Below are 21,849 nucleotides of genomic sequence, written 5' to 3'. Positions count from 1 at the left end.
CTGGTTTCAAGTATAGAATATAGCCCTGAGAGTTGCATAATATTATCCATATTGTATCCCTGAGTCTCTCAATTTTGGAGGAGGTCATTGAGAGGATGTGGCTGCAAGTTGACCTGTGAGCTGGACCCAGGCACTTGGAGGCTCCTCATGTCCCACCCCCATCTTTGGAATGTATGCTATCTGTCCACTGTCCCCACAGTCAGAGCCCTTTGCAAGGAGGTGGACTCGAGAGAGTAAGGTGGTATTGGACCATTTGGACTGACAATGTGACTGAAGCCAGTTAAGGCCTCTATGGAAACGTTTAAGATTCTGGCGGGGGATGCAGAGAATTACTTGTCTTGCAGCTGCTTAGGACAACCCTCCTATGTAAGTTCCCTTGCTTGTTAAAACTGCCACCTTCCCATCTGGAGTGGTCTGACTCTTTCTTGGGTCTCTCTTTGCCCTCCGGGTGTGGGGTCCAGTTTACAAACCAACACTCATCCATTACTATGAAATGAAGTCAACAGAGAGGAAGCAGAGAAAGAATGGTAAGAGAAATAGGAGCTTGATCCCTGTGTGAAGCCGTACCTTTACTATCCGATTATGTGAGCCAATAGAGACCAATAGAGGTCTCTCTTTTCTTAAGTCATTCAGAATTGGGTTTTCTGTCACTTACAATGGAATGAACTCTATGTGATAACAGCAATATTATTATACTATTATGATCTCAGATGATATGCTCCCCAATTCACCAGAATAGATTGGGTCTTGCTGTTAACACAAACTCGGCACTCAGTACATTTTTCATCCTCAGTGTGTGGTCACAGAATGATGAATGATGATCCCTCATCCAAATGATGGGCATGTTAAGGATGAAGATAACACTGCCCTTTTCCAAATACTGGTGGAGAGCACAGACTAGAGACAAGTCAAGAGCTTCAAGCTCATGACCTTCAAGCAGCAGCCCCAGGGCTGGAATGGAAATTAGCTGAAACCATCATTTCAAATTTCAAAAGGTCACCATTTATGAATAGATTCTTTAACGTTCACCCCAAATCAGATAAGTCAGAAATGGAAGGAGAAGGGCTGAAACAATGGGTATACACAGCTTGCTTTCCATGACCCAGGAAACTATCTGTGCCCAGTTAAACTAGCAATGACCTCCCGGGTGTTGCATTCAGACTTTTAACATCAGTCCCTCTGTCACACGGAGCCTCATCTTATAACCTTTCACTAGTTGTCTGTAATGGAATTAGCAGAGGTTGGAATATACATGTTTGACTATTTCCTGATCAAAAAATACAGGGATGAGTATGGGGAAGTAATTAGACAAAACATCCCTTATGAGTTTAAGATTAGCGTATCCAATCGCCCTCTTAACACCCCCACTTGAATGTTAGATGGGAAGCTGCAAATTCAACATGTTCGAAACCTAATTACCAGCTCCCCCTACAAATTCTCCATCAGTAGAAGGCATCACCATCCACTCAAAGGTTAAAGCCATGGGAGTCCCCTGACCTCATTTTCCCTTGCACTTGACATACAACAAACAGGGAATTCTGTTGATTCCAGCTTTTAAGCATCTCCCAAAGTGACAGCCAACGTCTCTGTCATCACTGTCACTTCCCCAATAGGGAAATCCATCATTGCTCCTGGATTATTGCATGAAGGACTTTTAGCTGGCCTTCAAATATTCTTCTCCCATTGCCCCATCAATTGTCCACTTGGCAGCCAGAAAGAGCCTCAAAAATGAAAACCTGATGTCAGATTTTTATACTTCCATTCTAAATGTTTCAAAGGATTCCTGTTGCTCTCAGGATAAACTTAACATACTTTCCACAGATCTGCATGACATGCCCCCTGCTATCCTTGACACTCACCCCACCTATGAATTTACACCCTCATCCTACCATTACTGAATGCTTGGTTTTCCCTATGACGCCGTGCTCTCACTAGCCTCAAGACCGCGGTGCATGCTCTTCCTGGAACACCACCTCATTCGTCCATCTCTCTAACTCCCCTTCATCCTTCAGCTCTTGTGAGAGAAGTAGTTTTTCTTTTGGAAGATGCTTCTCAGCTCAGGGAGGCGGCAGCTTAGTGGTTAAGGGAAAAGGCCATGGAGTCATGCTGTTGTGAGTTCATTATCTGTCTCAGATAATAACTAGGTGTGTGACTTTGGGCTGGTTACTTAATCTCTCTGTTCCTAAGTTTTCTTATAAACTGGGGACGATAAGCCTTGTCAAAAGGGACAAACATGATCATGTAAATGATAGCATGGTAGCTGGCACATAAACTCTCAAGCAATGTTAGATACTGTCATTATTTAACTTGCTTTATACACGGTTGCATGAAGGGCTTTGTCTTTGGTTCTCTTTTCTTATTTTTTGCAGCCTTAGTGGAGGCTCTTTTTTTTTTAAGATTTTTAAATTTATTTGACAGAGAGATACAGTGAGAGAGGGAACACAAGCAGGGGGAGTGGGAGAGGGAGAAGCAGGCTCCCCACTGAGCAGGGAGCCCAAAGCGGGGCTCAATCCCAGGACCCTGAGATTATGACCTGAGCTGAAGGCAGATGCTTAACGACTGAGCCACCCAGGAGCCCCCTTAGTGGAGGCTCTTATTCACACCCAAGGCTCTACCTTTGCCACTGACGATTTCAAAATATGTATTTCCAGATCAAACTTCTAGAGTCTTCTATTACTGGGGTCATTGCAATAGTCCTGTGGCTTATCTCTTTACTTTTCTTTCTTTTTCTTTCTTTCTTTCTTTCTTTCTTTCTTTCTTTCTTTCTTTCTTTCTTTCTTTCTTTCTTTCTTTCTTTCTTTCTTTCAGTAAGCTCCACCCCCAGCATGGAGCCCAACGTGGGGCTTAAACTCAGGACTGCATCAAGATCTGAGTTGAGATCAAGAGTTGGACGCTTAACCAACTGAGCCACTCAGGCAGCCCTCTCTTCTGCTTCACTTTTAAATCTCTAAAATCTGTTTCCACATGGCACCTGACTATACTTTAAAAAATGTCAGTTCAGAGCACATCACTCCTCTGCTTAAAAGCCTTCCATGGCTTTCCATTATCTTCCAGTCAGGTCTCTCCACCCCAATTGGCACTGTTGACACTGGGGGCTGGATAGCTGTTTGTTGTGAGGGGCTGTCCTATGCACTGCAGAATGTTTATCAATCATCCCTGGCCTCCCCCATGCCCCCACCTGGTGACAACCAAAAGTGTCACCAGACATTGCCAAATGTCCCTGGAGGGGCAAAATCATCCTCTGTTGAGAACCACTGCCTTAGCATAAACCCTTGATACCTTCTGATAATCTTTAAGGTCATGCCTGGGTCACGTGCTCATCCCGAGAGCCAGGCTGGAGTCATTTCCACTCAAGCCACGTGGACAGAGGAGGGAGTGATAGAGTGACATGGTAGCCCAAAAAGATCAGAATACTCTTATCAAAAGAGGGGGGTGGCAAACCAACAGACCAACAAGAACAAACATTTCTGGCAGCATCCTCAAGCCTCCCTTCTATTTCTCATTTCACTCTGCTTCCCCGTGCCTAGCACTGGGACTGGCCAGAAAGAATGCCTCATAAGTGGCAGCCCGGCAGCCCCCTCCCTTCCCTAAACTCTCCATCTTCACGCACAGGGTTCTTTAATTATAGGTAAAGGTGGACAGTTTATAAATGTAAGCCCCCATCCATTAAAATGCTGAGGAATTAGCTTAGTGTTCCTGCACTTTGCTTTGTCCCACATGTCAGGAATCTCTCCACAGATCCCAAGCCTCCAGCTCTTTGTGGAGTCATGGCTGAGCTTTGTTGGTGTTCGTGAACAAAGACACAAGGCACGATGAATCCTCCAGGCCCTCTCAAACTTTATACCAGCAGGGTTGCATTTTAATCAAAGACATAGCTTTCAGCGCTTGCTGGAACCTCACATTGCCTCTTACATCCCAGTGATGGCAGAACAATGGTGGAGCTTAGTGGCAGCTAAAGAGAACTCAGAGCAGAGAGACTGGAACATGCCAAGGGCCTGTTTCATCTCCCAGCGAGGAAGATAAGGCAGAACTAGAAGGAAATCTTCCAACAAAAGTATGAAAATGGCTCCTTCGGTTTCTCTCCTCAACCACTTGAAGTTTGTCAACAATTAAAATACAGCTGTAGCAGCGATTCTCAAAGGTTTTCATCTCGGGACTCCTTTATATTTGTGCAAATTATTGAGCCATAGTTAACATGGGTTATATTTGCTCATATTTCCTAACTCAGAACACGTAAATATATTTATTTAAAAATTCATTTATAAGCAATGTTAAACCCAACTGCATATTAACAGAAATAACATATTTATATGAAAAATAATGATATTTTCTAAAACCAAAAAAAAAAGTAAAAGTAGAAGCGTGGTATTTGTTTTTACATTTTTGCAAATCTCTTTAACGTCTGGCTTAATAGACAGATTTTCATATCTGCTTCTGTACTTGGTCTGCTGCCAAATGTTTTGGTTGAAGCATAGGAAGAAAACCCAGCCTCACACAAATATGTGATTGGCAAAGATAGGAGTATCTGAATAGCCTTTGAAGATAATTGTGGATATTCTTCTTTGATACTACACCAAAACTCAATAACAGCCATTTCTTAAAGGCTGGTTCCAATGTGGAACCTAAAGATTCCAATGTGGAATCTGAATCCATATTAATTAACTTTTCATGCTCTTGGGCATGAAGATCCTTGTTCTCATGCCATATTTTGACCGAATCTTTTACTCAGGGATAATTTTTTAACATCATGCATTGGCCATTTGGGAAATACTGGTTCCCTGAGTTATACAGGTCTCCCAAATTTGGCACATGTCATGACACAATATAAAAAAAAAAAAATCACATTCACCCAAGAGGGCAGATACCAGCAAAATTGTAATTTTCATTTGAAATCTTGAATGTTATCATTGGCAATAGATGCCATCAGTGGCTTTCCTTGAAGTGACAGGGTCACTTAGCTCATTTTCGAGAAAATGTCTGCCAAATATCCAAGCCTGAATAACCATAATTTGCCTGTCAGTCATTCTTTCAAGTAAATTTGGTGTTCCATGGAAAAAACTGCAGCTAGTTCAGCACACAACTCAGTTGCACAAATGGCTTTGCTGGAGACCAACGGTGTGCTTTGGCTCGTCACAGAAGTGCTTTCTGGGTACTTCCCATTTTGTTATATGTGAGGTTCGAGATGTCATAGAATTTAATAAGATGAATCCTTCTTTACTGTTTCATTGAGGACCTTTCAAAGGGAAACTAGCATTTCCTTTCACTGGGAGGGAGTGGTGGTGATGAATTCAGTGACAACGAGGATAGGTTGGCGCCACTCCTTTCGTGGGAGCTCAGGCTCCAGCAACATCACCCACTGCTGCTTTGGCATCATCCGTGCAAATGTCAACACCATCAAAAAGGCAAATCACATCTTATTACTACTCTGAAGTAGTTCTGATCTTGCAGACCCCCCATGAAATGGCCTTTGGGGGCCTCCCTTATCCCCAGGGTTAACAGAATGCACTCTGAGGACCCTGCACTATCCCATCAACGTTAAGGACCTCGGTTCTCAGACTTGAAAGACTCAGGGTTGAGTCCTACCACTACCACTCACTAGCTGGGAGAACTGGGAAGTTACTCTGCTGAATTACATTTGCTCCTCAGTAAAATGGGTGTAATACCCCATAGGGCTCTTGAGAGAACTGAGTGAGAAAATGCATGTAAAGCACTCGGTATGCACTTGCCATTGTTATTTATTAAGGGGTAATCTTTCCTCAATGTGGCTCCTCTGAGGGATATTCTAGAATACAGATTCCCTAAGGTTTCCACCACCTCAGCAACCAGTATGAAAAGAGGCTTAAGAAGTGTCACTAGAGACCATGAATCTGATTCCCCGGTAGGGTCTCCATCAGCTGTATCACTGGCTTTGCCCCCAAAAGCAATGTGAAGATTTGGGGGACGAAGGAGAATGGTGATAACCATGTTCTGGAGGGTTCCTTGCTGTGGGCAGAACGACACAGATGGGCAGATTCTGTCCAGTCTGTTTATCACAGGAAGATGGTAATGATCAACACCAAGTTAGTACTTATACGTGCCAGACACTGGTTCTATGTGCTGTGCAAATATGAACTCATCAAATACCCAAGCAACCTTATGAGGAGGGACAGTAACACCCCCATTTTACAGATGAGAACAGAAGACACAGGGAGGTTAAGTAGCATTGGTACACCGTTGTGCACCGTGATACATTGTTGACCTGGGATCTGAGCCCAAGGAATCTGACCATAGAGGTGAGGTCTTAACTATTACACTGTACTGAGAAGGCAGAAAAAAAGGAGGGGGGGGAGGTATGATTTTTCCAGAAGGTTCTTTCCCCCACCCCAGGACTTATATTTAAAAAGCCCAATTTTGCTCAGAAATGACCTGTTTAAAAAAAAAAAAACAACAACAACCTTGGAGTCACTCCAGGAAACTCCAGGAAAAATGAAAACTGTACCAAAAAGCCCAAGTGTGACACAAACAAATATATGGCATGATTTTGAACAACTGGATAAATGTTAGAAAAAAAGACTCCATTTGGACCTTTTTGTTTGTTTTTTTGAATGGCTACAAGATGGTGACATTGAAAACGCAAAGAGAAAAATGAAATCCTAGGAATCAACTTAGCTTTGCACTAAACATTGTCCACCTAATCATAATAATTTCACTGGCTTTCAAACTTCAGAATTGACCCATAACCCCAGCATGGGAGGCATTAGCATAGTTGCAGAGTGAAATGCAAACGGAGTGAATTCTTGGCAAAGAGAAAGCAAAAGTACAACTAATGGACACGGGTAAGTGGAAAGGGGGAATGTGGACCATTCTAGAAAGTGAGAAGCTGAAACATTCTACCCAAGGGGGATGGGAAAAGAAATAAAGGTTTATGCTGTTTTTAGAAATTAGGGAATCAATACAGAGGGTGGAATGATTTAACTAAATCCTCACCTATCATGGCAGGAAGTCAACAGCTTATAAATCAAGAAACAGGATAAACACGTTATTTAGAGATATAGATGTAACCACCGCAAGAGCTGAATCAGAAATGGTTAAGGAGGGGGGGAAAAACCCTTGCTCTGAGCAGTAGAACTTGGGGTGAAGGGGAGGAAGAGCCCCTGAGGCGGATGCTTGTCATTAAGAGCCCTTCTACATGATTTAATTTTAAAAATAATGTGCATGATTAAATGCCTTAGTAAATTATAAGATAATTTTTAAAAGCTTTTGAGTAAATTGTGAAGAATTTAAACTGGAAGAGAAAAATATACCCTTTCTAATCTCTTTGACATGGTAGAGCAGAAAGACAGGGAAATGATATTTATTAGAGATTCATGGAAGTAGCAGTCATCTGGGGGAAAAGGGATGAGTGATACAGAGAGAGTACAGAGGAACCCTTGCCTGGTCTGTTTTGTCTTAAAAGTTTATATTGAGAATGTGTTTTTGTGTTACTTTGATGTTAAAAGTATTTTAAGAAAATATAATAAGAGAAATATGCCACTCAAAAAGCATGACAAAAATCAAATACCCAGGCTTTTTTTTTTTTTAAGAGAGTTTAAAAATGTACACCAAGAGAAATGTGTAGTCACTCATTTTGTCTCCATGGATTTCTAGAAGTAGGCTGTTGTCCTGCTTTCTTTCCCATCTGCTTAAGGATAGGAAACCAGGAGCTCTGAATTCATTTCCATTCCATCCTCCAGCACTTTGGAGAAGTCCGTTCTCCTCTGGGTAACCTATTTGCCAAATGTGTTTTGGGCATCTGTTGTAGGCCAGACCCCTTGGAGACATGCAAGCCCTTAAGAGAACATTCTGTGTCAAGCCTCCTCTCCCCCTGACTAACCCAGGGCTCCTACTGCATCTTCCAGGAGTATCCTGCTCTGTTTACCTGGAGGCAGTTTCTCAGTGTCTTCGCTTTACAGTTCTGAACTTTACAAAGATGGGAACTTGTCTATTTTCTTCTCTGCTGAATCCTCGCACCTAGCATAATGTCTAGCACCTAGTAGGTGCTCAGTAAGGACATAGAGAGCCAGGGAGCCAGGCTGGAGTTCCTCCAGATGCAAATCACTCACTTCACACCCCCCCTGTTGGCTCTCCAGGCTGAGAAGGGAGAGCAGGATGGGAGAAGATGACCGCCGGAGCTGGAGGAGGTTGAGAATCTGAGTTAGGGGGGCCTGCCCATCGGGAAGGATGAGTCTAAGAACTTCATGAGATTCGATACGCATGAGAAACCTCCACATCACTGTCATCCCCCCATTTCCCCACAGTAAAGAAATACAATACTGAAAACAGTAAGGGACCATGGTTTGCTTTCAGGGGAAGGAGGAAGATGATGGTGAAGGGATGCTGTTCCATTGTGCCCAGTCTTCAAGAAGCGCCAGGGCAAGGTGAGGCAAAAACTTTTAAAGACTAGAGCTGAAGTTCTTGCCTGCAAGAAGCAAGGGAGGTCACAGGACAAAGCATTCCTTCCATCAAGCAGCAAATAACTCTATTGAGAAGACCCGGGCATGGCAAACTCAAGAACATGTCAGTCTTGGGCCACAGTCTGGGGTAAAGCCCCTTCAACTGATACACTCCCTCCTCTGAGCTCATCATCTTCTTCAGCCGCAGCGACTCCCTTGCTCTTTGAACACCCCAGCCACGTCCCACCCCTGGGCCTTTGCATTTGCTTTCTCCTATCTGTAATGCTCTTTCCCCCTGATAGCCACCTGGCTTGGTTCTTCATCTCCTTTATATCCAGGATTAAATGTCACCTTCTCAGGGAGGCCTACTTTGATCACACTGTTTACAATCTCATCCCCCTTCCCACTCTAGTGCATCTTCGAGCTTTCGGACGGTTTGGAGAAAGTCCATAGTGCTGGGCTGTGACTGTGCATTACCTAAGCCAAAGGGATGGTGCTGCAGCCCAGCCCTAGGGAGTATAACTGGAAAATCATCTTTGGGGGTGGACCAGACAGAATTTTCCTTGGTTCAGACCTTATTATCTCTTGGAACCCAACCTGCCATCTCCCCCGTGCTCGGGAGCTAAGCCATCACTCACCACAGAGTGAAGAAGCAGAGGAGAGCAATTACTATGCTGTGCAGCAGACCTTTGACTCAGATTAACATCATTGCCTCTTGATTTGATCTTTTTATTTTTCTCTAAACACTTAGAGCATTTTGATCACAAGCCAGATTCATCTTTGGTGAAAAGTAATATTTTGAAAAGCCAGGACTTACTTGGTAGGATATATTTTAAGGCATTTTAAGCTGATAAACAGCTAATTGGTTCTGCCGTCCTGTAATTTGCAAAGGGTCACAACAATTTGTTGTAAATAATGCATCTGTATGAACTGCTGCATTCCAAAACGAATTTCCACAGGTGACAGTAGGATTTTGTAATAGTTGAGATGGTGGAAGATGCTTCAACAGTTACCCATGATTTCTGGAATCATTTTAACAGGTAGGTATTATTGTATTCCAAGGCAGCTTTGCATGATGCAGAATAGCATATGCTGCAGAATACAGAGTTGTGGAGATTCCATTTCCTAAACATGCAGGTAACCAAATATATATATAGACTCTGAAGCACAAGGAATAGAAACAGTGTCTGCTGGATTTGCCTACAATATGTCCACACAACATGTATTTACTTTTGTCTTTCCCCAGGTTGTACCCAGACTATTGAACGACTCTGAATAATCTTTGAGGAAAAAAATGGAAAATAAGGGATGGACAAATGATGTGGAGATTTTCAGGACTGACTGTGAAGTCAGACTTCCTCAAAATACAGGCTACGGAATTATCAGCAATTAAGACAGAGGGAAGTTATAGGATACATTATTTTAAAAGCGGTTTATAAGTACTTAAGAGCAGAATAGCGATTGGTAGCAATTAGCATGGGTTCACTAGGAGAAGCTCAAGATGACTGAATTGCCTACCCTCAAGCAACAAACTCAATGCATATTTATTGAGCATCTACTATGTGCCAGTTCAGCAAAATAAGGTTGGTAGTGTATTTGGGTGGCAACAAGATAGTTGATAACATTTCTTACAACATGCAGATTGAAAGGTAGATGTACGGTGTCAGGCTTTGCTTGCCCCAACCTCATCTTTGTTGCCCACTTCTGGCCTCTCCAACCCCAAGGTCACCAAGAACCCGGCCTGGTGGTACATTGGTCTATTGCATGTCTAGTGGGTATTCGTGCTCTTCAAATATGATTTTGGCTCTTTAAGCGCTGTATGAGAATCAGGCTGCAGATCCCTAAACCAGAACTTGATTCCTGCATGACACAGAATCGAAAGCTCAAATAAATCAAACAAACAACATGTCCAAGTTTACTCCTCGGAGAGTGGGACAGCCATGAACCTAATGGCCTCCCCAAGTTTGCAGACACCCAAATCCAATGTAGAAGATGCAAGAATCTCCAATGCTTTGCCCACTTGCGTCTAATCAGAAACTCCTTAAGAAACTCGGCTCTTCTCACTTCCAAATGATTGGTGTTGCCATTTAAAGAAAATTTACATTTGATCTCCAGAGGTGGTGTTTCTCAGCAGCCCAGTACTACCATATCTAAATCTTGTTCTACCATTTCTTTTCCCTGACCTTGCTGGATTTGTAATAAAAATTGGGAAAGGTTGGGATAATTATTTTACACCAAAGTTCCAATTGTTGAATGGCTAAAAGCTAGGGACTGGCACCAAACCCTCCTTGACATAGGAGTGAGCAGGTTGGAGGGGCGCCTGGGTGGCTCAGTCAGTGAAGCGTCTGCCTTCCACTCAGGTCATGATCCTGGAGTCCTGGGATCAAGCCCCACATTAGGGCTCCCTGCTCAGTGGGGAGTCTGCTTCTCCCTCTCCCTCTGCTCCTCCCCAGCTCATGCTCTCTCTCTCTCACTCACTCTCTCTCAGATAAATAAATAAAATCTTTAAAGAAAAAAAAAGGAGTGAGCAGGTTGAAGAAGACCTGCCCACCAGGCCTAAGTCCTTCTATTAAGGCAGTGCAGTGTGGTGTTGAGGGTGCAGCTTCTGGGGAACACACTAGCAGGCGATCTAGTGCAAGCTACTTCACTTCTACGAGCCTCAGTCTCCTTGTGGGTGGAGCTACTGAGTAGTACACAGGCTATTATGAGTTGCATCTGTTTACACTAAGTACTTATCCAAGCGCCTGGAGTACAGTCACCAAAAGCGGCACAGGGTAGGGTTGAAATCCCAGCTCTGCCTCTTACTAATCATGTGCTCTCTGGGTCTCCGTCCTCCTACTTGTAAAGTGGGGATACTAGCAGTATCTACCTCCTGAAAATGTAACAAGGATCAAATGACATTTGCCAAGTGCTCACTTAGAACAGTGGCTGGTATATTGTATGTGTCTGTTAAATCAATCAGTCAATCGGCGCTCAGGGGTTAGTCCAGAAATAAACGCTCGGTCTGCCCTAGTAATCGTAGCTTGGCACACAGAGGGTGTTCATTAAGTGTCCGCTATTTATTACTTCCTTGGCACTTCTTTCTGGGGTTCTCATGGCCCAGGCTCTCCTTCTGCAGCTTCCTTGGAAGCAGCCCCCAGGATCTCTGTGGACACCCCACCTGCTTACTGATTCCAGGAGGAAGGGCAGATCTGCCCTGGACGTGGGTCCTCTTGTGCAGACCTCTTGGGCTGGAGAGCTGCTAGTCTCAACTTGATTGTTCTTCTCCATCATTTTGGAGCAAACCTCTGTAGACCCTTAAAATGCAAGTCTAATCCTGATAATTTCTTCTTCATCTCTGCTTTTCTTTCCAATTTTCACCAGCTCCTCTGCTCCCAGCCCCCCAAGTGTCAAAGCTACTTAGGGTTTTGTCACTTTCCCTCTTCATACCCACTGGGTTTTCTCTGGCCCCTCTTGTGTACTTTTGCATCTTCAATTCCCACCTAGGTTTGGGTGATCCTCAGGTCATCCCAGCTTTCACCTCTGCCCTAGGCTCTACATTAGTGATTCTTAACATTTTTGGAGGACGACTATGTCTCCATAAAAGCACCCATTTCCAGAATATTTGTCTTGAGTTTCATGAGCATGCTGAACCTCATCCACGGGGCAAATGGAGGAGGATTTCTATCTGACTTCCAATACCAACAGCCTCGTTTTTGTGGACATCAATTTCTTCACCCTCACTTACTCAGTGACCATGTCTGATCGAGTCTACCTTCACCCCGTCTCTAGTGTCCTGTTCTTTTCATTGCCATCAGAACACCGGCCCCCAAAGTTTTCCCCTCTTGCCAGCCCAGACAGGCATCGTTCCCTGTGTACCTGGGCAGGGGCTGCATTTTCCTGGAGACCTTTACGAGGGAAGGATCTCACTGACTTTCTTTCAACCTCTCTATGTCTCAGGAAGAAGTGAAGTACTACCTGGGCAAAGAGCTAAGTGCAAGTTCTCCAGGAAAGAGAAGAAGACTCATAGAATACTGGGTCAGACGAAGAGTCAGTGATAAAGGTGAATAGTCCAAAAAAAACCAAAAAAACAAAAAAACACCACCACGACTGCCACAACAACCAATATTCTCAGGAAAACAAAGGGTACTTCTAGAAATAAAATGTTATTATAGATTCCTCCATGCCTCTCCAGTGAGATATAACAGGAGTTGGCAAACTTTACTTCTTCTGTAAAGGGCCAGACAGTAAATATTTTAGGCTTTGCAGGCCAAGCAGCAAAACTGAGGATACTATATGTTATACATATATAACAAGAGAGAAAACAAATTTCCATAAAATTTTTATTGGCAATATGCAGAAGTATAGATGCTGAAATGTGAATTTCTTGTCATTTTTATGTGTCATGAAATAATATTGGATATTATCTAATTTTTTGAACTACTTAAAATGTACAAAATATTCTCAGCCTGTGGGCTGTACAAAAATAGTCAATGGGCTGAATTTGGTCCATGGGCTATAGTTTGCCAATCCCTGAGATACAATTATGTATCACAGTAGATATACATACACACCATTGGGTTTTCAACTTCAGAATTTTAGAGACAAAGCATGATGACATATACCCTGTTTATTGAAGAATCTCAAATTAGTGGAGTGTGAATGTTTAACTGTTTTATTTTTAGCTTTCAACTGTGTTATATCCAACCTCTCATTTTCTCAATGATATTTTGGGTGGGGGCGCCTGGGTGGCTTAGTCGATTAAGCGTCTGCCTTCGGCTCAGGTCATGATCCTGGGGTCCTGGGATTGAGCATCAGGCTCCTTGCTCAGTGGGGCGTCTGCTTTTCTCTCTGCCTGCCTGCCACTCCCCCTGCTTGTGCTCTATCTCTCTCTCTCTGACAAATAAATAAAATCTTTAAAAAATAGTATTTTGGGCAGAGGTCATAACTTTCCACTCACTTTTGCCTGTTAAAACTTCCAGATTGCAATGCGCTATCTCTGCTCATCCCTCTTTTAGATTCTAGCGCCTTCAGTGTGTTGTGGCAGGGAGCAGGAAGAAAAAAAAGGCCAAAATGTCACTTCACTTAGCTGGGTGAAGTTGCAAACCTTTACTGTTGTTACTACTTCCCCAGCTAACACTGATCGTCAGGGTTCTCTGTGTGGCAGGGGTCGACAAGTTGACTGACTTTTGGAGACACGTGCTTTGGTGATTGGAGAACCCTAGGAGGTCTTCCCACTGCAACTTCCTTCCCCCATGTGGGATATCTGAATCTGATCCAGTCTCTTCCATCCCCCTTTGGCTTCCATCACTGGCAACTCATGGTCCCATGCTGCTGGACCATACAGTACCCTGTGAACATTTTTTAAAGCCCCTCCTCCCTTTGGATGGACTCAGCTCTAGGCCAAGGTGCATGGTTTGGGGAATGGGGCAGGGGCCCACTCTCAGCCCCTGCATCACCACTAAGCCCAGCAGCCCTGTGCAGGGCAACATTGTCGTGAATGTTATGTAGCTCTGACTGGGGTCTTCTTGCCTATTGGGCTGCTCTCTTGGGTGGGATACTGACCAAATGGCTCAAGCTCAGCTCTTCACTACCAGATCCACACAACCTGCAAAACCTCCCCATTCCACAAAGGCGGCCCCATAGCCATTCTCTCTCTCAGCCTCCTTACTAAGGTAGGCACGTGAGCAGTGTCCAACCCAGGAATATGATGTCTCTCATTTTTGCAGGCACCCTCAATCTTTGTGAATGATTCTTCTTGGAGCCACAGGTAACTCACTGAAGAACAAGTTTTGGGAGAAAGGGAGGTGGCATAAGGAAGCTAGCTTATCATTTGTCTTTGCAAATGGGTGTTGTCTAAAAAGGATAAATTAAGGACTACTGGCCAATGTATTTTTTTAAAGATTTTATTTATTTTATTATTTGAGAGAGAGAGAATGAGAGACAGAGAGCACGAGAGGGAAGAGGGTCAGAGGGAGAAGCAGACTCCCTGCTGAGCAGGGAGCCCGATGTGGGACTCGATCCCGGGACTCCAGGATCACGACCTGAGCCGAAGGCAGTCGCTTAACCAACTGAGCCACCCAGGCGCCCTGGCCAATGTATTATTTAGAGGTATGAAGGAATAAAGGAACCACAAAAATAGAAATAGTTGAACAGTGCTTGCTACTGTGTGTCTTCATTTTACAGGTAAGGAAGCTCATGCTCAGAGGTGAAGCAATTTCCCAGGCATTGCAGCCAGTAAATGGCAGGATCAGGTAAGAATTCAGGTCTACCTGACCTCAAGACCCCTGCTGTTATCCCATATTCTCTGTGGTCAGAGAACAGTTCATAAGTGGTTAAAGGCCCATTTGCTCCTATAATGAAAAAGGGGGCTCTGGCAGGGTCATGTGGATGGAGGAAAAAGCAAAACAACATTGCAGTTTTGTGGGCTTCTCTTTAACCTGAGAAACATTGGTTTCACTGGGGGTGCTTCCACATGTCAGAATATAATTTTTAAATGGTTAGAAACATAATTTTCCTAAAATATACAATGAGCTCATGTCAAATTTAGTTCAACTCATCAATGAGAGAACTAGCAGAATGACAAAGCTAGTTCAAAGGAGGATGTTATATATGTTTCTCAGGGAAAAAATTCTGAAGTAAGAATGTCAAGTTAGATGTAAAACTGATTCATGTCCGAGAGGTGGGCAATAAATCTACAACATTTGAGCTTATCTCTTCTAATGAACAGAAATCACTTGCACCTCTAATGAGCAAATTTATGTGCATCTTTCCAAGTTTTCTACAAATAAACATCTAACTATACCACGGCCCTTTATCTATAATAAAACTAAGTCAAAAATTACATTCCTCTAAAGAATCCGATGATCCCTTCAGTAAGATTGTTAGACACTGTTCTAAGAGAACATTCAAAGGACACAGTCATCTTTTTTTGTGGGTTTTTTTTTCTTGTTTTACTTTTTCTTGACACACACTAGTAACCCACACTAGTCACCATGTTAATAACCCACACTGGTTACCCAACCTTGGAATGTGGATCACTTGCCTTTTTTCTAATCCAGAATATAAAATTTCAAGTGATGAAGTAAACAGAATTATTTTCAAATCATCTACTTCTTAAAATGAGTAGGATATTAGAGTCAGAAGGTAGGGGGCTGGGTTTGAGGTAGAAAGAAGAGGAGTAGGTCTTTTCCACCAATGATAGAACTGGGAATAATATTCAGAATATTTAATCACAGGTAGGACGTGAGACCAGCCAGTCAGAATGGATGCTTCCATAGCATCATGACGGGATCATGATCATGATGGCCTCTGCTGGGCCAGGTCTTAACTCTTTACTGGACAGATCTCGTAGATGTCTGGGAGGTTCCAGAATAGGCTAGGGTAGCTATAGTGGTGGTGGGAGGGGGAGGGTTGATGGGGGACTTGGACCAGATGCTGTTTACCAAGAAGTAGGAAAGTATTTCAACATTTTAACAAGCAATATGGCTATACAGACATGTTCTGGTTGAATATTATCATGCTCACACCTCAACCTCTGCCACCTCCCCAATCCTGACTGGTCCCACAAACACAGGCATAGTCACTCACCCTCATTTGCCTTAAGATTCTAGTCCACTTCTCTCCTCTATTTGCCTCTTGGGCTTTAGAGGCAAAGAGGAAGCATGCAGGGAAAGGACCAGGGAGAAGGTCAAAGGTAGGGAAGAGAGTCAGAGCATTCTGCACCCACATCTAAAGGAAGCCGCAGTGTCAGATGCTGGAGTAAAGGAGCAGAAGTGACTACTCGGTACTGTTCCTAAGCTGTAGAGATAGAGCAGTGCTCCAAACAGACAAGGACCCCTGTCCTTATCTTCTACTGGAGGGAGATAGGAAGTACGAAAAGTGTATGAGTTACTGCATGTGAGAGCACCCAGCACAGGGCTTGGCACATAAGAAATACTCGACCACTGTTATGTCCTTCTCTTATCCCTGTCCTTAATCACATCTTTGCAGCTTCCCCAAAGGCTTCTGAACACATAAATAAAGCTGCAACCCCATCTGGCTGAAAAAGTCAACCATCTGGAGATTTGGAAATATGGGGGAACTTCTAATGACTAGCTAATTTTTTTTTTCAGTTTTTCAGCCAGATGTTTGATGTCATCCAGGCCCATCTGTAGCTATTTCTGCTATTGAAACTCTTTTCCATAATTTCAAGTTCCTTGTCCTAAAAGCTAAGTGAGCTTTATTTTCTTAGTCAGCATTTTTTTTTAATGAATTGAAAAAGTGATCACTGACTAATGGAGAATAACTCAGGAATAAAATATGGAAATAACAGAAATTTGGATTAAAGGGACCTTTAAACTGGCAGCCCATGGGTCAGATTCAACGACAAGGCAAGTTTGGCTTGGCAGGCAGTGCATTTTTAAAAAGTTAATTTAGTTGCCCACATTTTAAAAATCGAGAGATTTTACACGTGGATTTTAAATATTTGGGATATTGGTATGAATTTGGTACACATTTCCCCAGAGTAAATATCAACTCAAGTCACATAGTAATTGTCCCTTGGATGAGGGCTTGTGTTCTCCGGTTTGCCTCTGTCCCCACCAATCTCTGTTGCCCGCCACACAGAGACCTTGTTTCAGTTACCATATATCTTCTCAAGTGCAGTGATTTCCCCCTATAGAATTGAGTTAAGTGAAATGCTTGTTTCAACTGTTACATTACCTGCCTTGTCCACATGGACAATGGGATTTGTTCTCCCTAATCTTATCTGAAGCTTTCATTTCAGAATTGGATAAACTGAGGCCCAAAGGAGGAAAAGAACATGCACAATTCCCGTAACTGGTAGTGACAGAAATGTGATGAGTGCTCAGGGTTCCTTGCTACCAGTCCAGCGGGGTCTTTCCACTCCGTAAATATATCACTTTGCTTGTGTCTAGGACTCCAAGGGGTCTTATTTGTGGGGGATTCATACACCGAACATATTCTCATTCAAATCCACATGCTGCCATTGAAAACACACAGCAAGTTGGGGCCCCACTTTGTGAATGCCTTGCGTGCTTTCCAGATAGAGATAATGAGTCAGGCTTTCTGAGTGTGGGTGTCTCTACATAGGTCGATTGTTTCTTCATTCAAAACGTGTCCTTTGCCGTCTCCGAGTTTGTCTGATGTCTCCTGCACCCCTGCAGACGAGGCACAGGCATGCTGAGTGTTCTGGGACCTGAGGCTTCTGAATGGAAAAACCCATGTGTCTGGGCATTCTCACAAGCTAATGTTTGTACCAAAGCAACCTATCCACTGGAGCATGAATTAATGATCTCTAGCAAATGCTCCGAGAAGCAACATGGCTTAGGTGAAGTAATACCTGTTGGGTTTAGGTATGTGACCTCAGGCAAGTCATATAATCTCTCTAGGCCTCAGTTTCCTCACCTTTAAAATGAGGATAATAAAAATACCTCCATCAGTGAGCTGCTCTGAAGAGGAAAAAGTTAATTTTTCAAAATTGTCAGAACAGTGTTAGCACAGAGTAAGTACTAAATAGAAATGACATCCTGATGAGTTATAGCAATGAAAACTGGAAACATCCCTTCTCTCCTTTGAGTGATGTGATCCTCTTTAACACATGTAATGGTTGCCAGGCCCATTGTAAATAATACGTGTTGGCTTTAACATCAGAATTGCTTGGAGGAGTTTCAGAAAATTCAGATCCACCACAGACCTATGGAAGCAGAGAATCTAGTTGTGAGGGCTAATAATCTATTTTTTTTTAAATGCTCCCCATGTGATTCTGATGACTAGCCAAGTTTGGAAACACTGATGTCGTTTCCTTATTCTTGAATATCTTTGGTGGTGGAGAACCCATACCTCTTAGGGGTGGGAGAACCCACTCCTTCCACATTGCATGGTTAATTACATTGAGGTAAAACCTGTTTTCCTCTAGCTCTTACTTCTACCCCCTGGAGGCCACATAGAACATTTCAAATCTCTTTCCCATATGACAACTCTTCAGATATTTGCAGACAGCTGTCATGTTCCTCCTGAGCATTCTCTTTTGGACAAAATAGCCACATTCTCTTATGGCTCTTAAAAAAGTGTGGATGAATGGACTCTTCTAATTTGATATCAGGGAAAACTGAGCTGCAAGACCTCCAGTTATTCTTTGACACTAAAGGACCAGAAAAATGAGGATGTTGAGACTCTAGGAGACAGGAGATACTGAATTAGAGATGGTGATACACCTTTCTTCCAGAGGATGGATTCTGCCTACTGCATGCAGAAAATCAGAGGTTCCTGAAATTCCTTGCACACTTGATATATTCAGTACACGAAGAAAAACCTTGGCTCAGATGCCAGCCAGGCCCATCTAGGTGTTGGTTACATGGGTGTACACATAGCTAAAAATTCATTGTGACTCATTAAAGTTACCATATTTAATACTTCAAAAAATGTAAAAAAAAATATGGCTGAGTCAAATTGCATGAAGACTGCAACAAATTTTCTCAAAAGAATTCACCTGACCAAGAGTATATCTTGGATGCATCCAGTTCCATCTTGATTCAAATTCTTACTTCTCCCACTAAGCCCACAGAATGCCTGGGTGGGGTTCCAATTCCTTGTACAAACTGTGGGTGTAGGACATGATGTTGGAGAAAAAGAGAAACCATCAGTTGAGAAATTCTGAGCAAGGATTTAGGGATTTTAGGCCCTAATGGGGGAAGCCAAAATTGGTGTTTAATTGTACATTCCCAGGTTTTGCTCCAAGAAGAAGAAGAACTGGAAATAACTGAAACATGGTCTACATATATACCTTGTTTGGCTCAGATTTTTTATGCCATCCCTAGAACCATGTAGACATCAAAACATCCACCAAATCACAGCTTTACAAAGGTAATTCAATTCTTTGTTGTCAATAGAAGAAAGAGAATTATGGAATTTCCCCAAGGTAAATGATTTCACCATATCTGATCACCAATGATCATAAATATTAGATTTTTGTCAATGTTTGGGAAAGAATTGTTCTAAAATTTCCATCATTACACTGGATAAACTAAGAGCTTTGGATAGTGCTAATTCATGATCACCTATTCCAAAGGAATCATTTCCCAGATTGATAAACGAGGGTTGGAGGAGGTAAATGTCTTAGCCAAGGTCACACAGATAGTTTGCAGCATTACCCAGGTCTTCTGACTTCAAGCACAATGATCCTTGTTGCATTTAAAGTAGTCTTTTCCTACCTGGGATTCCCACCAGTTGCAAATATGTGTTGGAAACAGAGTTGACTGTAGTAGTGCTAGTGAGGAGAGCAGTTGTTCAGAGTGTCAGGACATGGGAAGAAGGCCAGGGAATGATGCAATATTACACTAGCAAGTGATGTCATAGCATGATTTCCTAAGTGATTTACATAAATGCAAGTTCTCAAAAAGCCCTGACCAATGCCAGCCAGTGGGAATGCAGGCATGGAGAGCCAATGGCAAACAGGGGAGGGGAACATATAGGAAACCCAGATTTCCTTGCTCATCACTGTGACAAGCTTCACAGATTCCTCAGAAGCCTGAGAAAACTCCCTTCTGCCCCTCTAATCCAGTGCCTTCCCTCAGGCACATAAGCTTGAAAGAGCTTTGATTTTCTTCTCTATCTTTCTATTTACTACCACTGACATTCAGGCATTGCCCAGTGCTGCTGAGAGTGACTTCTGGTGTAGTGAAAGTGAGTTTAATAGTAAGACAGGTTACCCAAGAGCTTGACATTCTAAAAATTGGTCTGTCCTCCTCATTATAATTTAGAGCAAATTCTCAATTTTTTTTTAAATTAGAAGCTGTGATTTTTGGAGAATCAGTCTTATGCAAATGTCATGAAAATATATTTGTTGAGTTTGGCAATGATTTAAGAAAAAAGACAGGTGGATATCAAATGCTAACACTTCAGTTTTGTTTTGATTACAAACAGTGAAACATGTATTAATAAGGAAGTTTTGTTAAAATGTGTGTGTGTGTGTGTGTGTGTGTGTGTGTGTGTGTGTAGGGGTTCACATATGTTAGTCTGGTTGGCAATGCAAGTTCATGAAAATATCTACTTAGACCAAACTCAGAAGAAACTGATAAGACTATGTTAGAAATAAGGAAATAGCTCAGAGTGTGCCAGCCTAGCTCTCTCTCTCTCTCGCTCCATCTCTCGCTCCCTCCCTTTCTCTCTCTTTCTCCCTCCCTCTCCCTCCTCCTCCCCCACTGAAATGCAATTTAAGCTGAGCGAAAGACCCCATCACAAGCCACAGATCAAAGCAGTTCACAAAATGCTTAAGAATTTTGGATTTGGAGACTTTGCTCAACTGCAGAAGCTGCTTAGAGTGCCACAAAATCTCATCTCATGAAGCTTAAACCAAAAACAATCAACAAGACCCAACCTCTTCATTCCACACAGCATTAGTCTTGCTGGGAACAATCTGGACATCTGCACATTCTCAGCAATAATTCAAACTATTCCTCTTTCCCCGTCACTGCCTCCATCTCCCCAAACACCCACTGGAATATCAGAATATCAGAAACTGCATTATTTGGGGCCGTTGGGAGGAAATTGTAAATACCTTCTAGGCAGCAGGTCCTCCACAGCCCCGAATGGGTCATTACTTCTTCATTCTTCCTGCTGGTTTCATTATCACTTGTAGATTTAGTCCTGCACACACCTCTGGAATATAACCAGTAGTCCGTGCCCACTGCAATGGTCATTAAACTAAAAGCTGCGAAGGCTCCCACAGTGGTGATCAACATCTGGATACCTCTGTCACACATCCTCATAATTCTTCATGGTACTCTGGATGGCTGGGGGTTGGAGGGGTAGGTTCAATGCCAGAGGGAAAAATCACTCTGCAGCTGGGTAACCTAGGGCAGGCTCTTCCAAAAATTCGGGTCTCCTTTTGTCAGCATCCACAGAGACTTTAGGAAAGCTGGGGTTTCCTGTCTGGAGCTCTCTCCGGTTCCCTGGGTCGCCTATGGCCCTTGGAAGGGTGCAGGCTCCAGGGGGTTGGTCCACATCACTGCTGCCTTCTGAGGATCCCTGGGTTCCTTTCATTCCTCAGGAGCTTGGTAAAGATGAGGGTCCGTGCAGGGCATGGCTCCGGAGCCTGGAGCTGCCAGCTCGGTTTGAGATGCGCCTAGCTCCTCACAGCCCCGGGAGACTCAAGGCAAAGAAATCCAGAGAGGTCTATGTGTGTGTGTGTGCGTGCGTGCGTGTGTGTGCGAGCGCGTGTGCTGGGGGTGAGGGCGGATGGCAAAAAATAGCACTGCTGGGAGGCGAGTCGCTGAGAAGAGTGTTCATTGCTTCCCCAGCCTCCCAGGAAAGCTCTCCGCCTGCTCCTGACACCCCCGCTCAAACTGGAGAAAAGAGAGAGTCCTGGGGCTGGGGGCCAGGCGGTTTCATCGGAGGGCAAAGGTCCGCGGTGCTGAAGGGACAGCTCCCGCCTGTTGCCCGGCCTCCGGCTCCCCAA

At 43.4% G+C, this 21,849-nt stretch overlaps 1 protein-coding gene across 1 annotated transcript in view; it reads right to left on the bottom strand.

Annotated features, from left to right (window-relative positions):
* The window catches only part of CACNG3 (calcium voltage-gated channel auxiliary subunit gamma 3), an 82,354-nt gene extending 61,194 nt beyond the window's left edge, over positions 1–21,160 (bottom strand). The window contains exon 1 of the mRNA XM_028090446.2: positions 20,950–21,160. Coding sequence (XP_027946247.1) covers positions 20,950–21,160 — 211 coding nt within the window. The remainder of the gene's footprint in view (positions 1–20,949) is intronic.
* Between the last annotated feature and the right edge of the window lie 689 nt (positions 21,161–21,849).

This window comes from Eumetopias jubatus, unplaced genomic scaffold (assembly GCF_037043125.1).
Source record: "Eumetopias jubatus isolate StellerSeaLion01/CBP00866 unplaced genomic scaffold, mEumJub1_p1.0 scaffold_12, whole genome shotgun sequence".
Taxonomy (NCBI): domain Eukaryota; kingdom Metazoa; phylum Chordata; class Mammalia; order Carnivora; family Otariidae; genus Eumetopias; species Eumetopias jubatus.
This window is presented reverse-complemented; position numbering and strand designations above follow the sequence as displayed.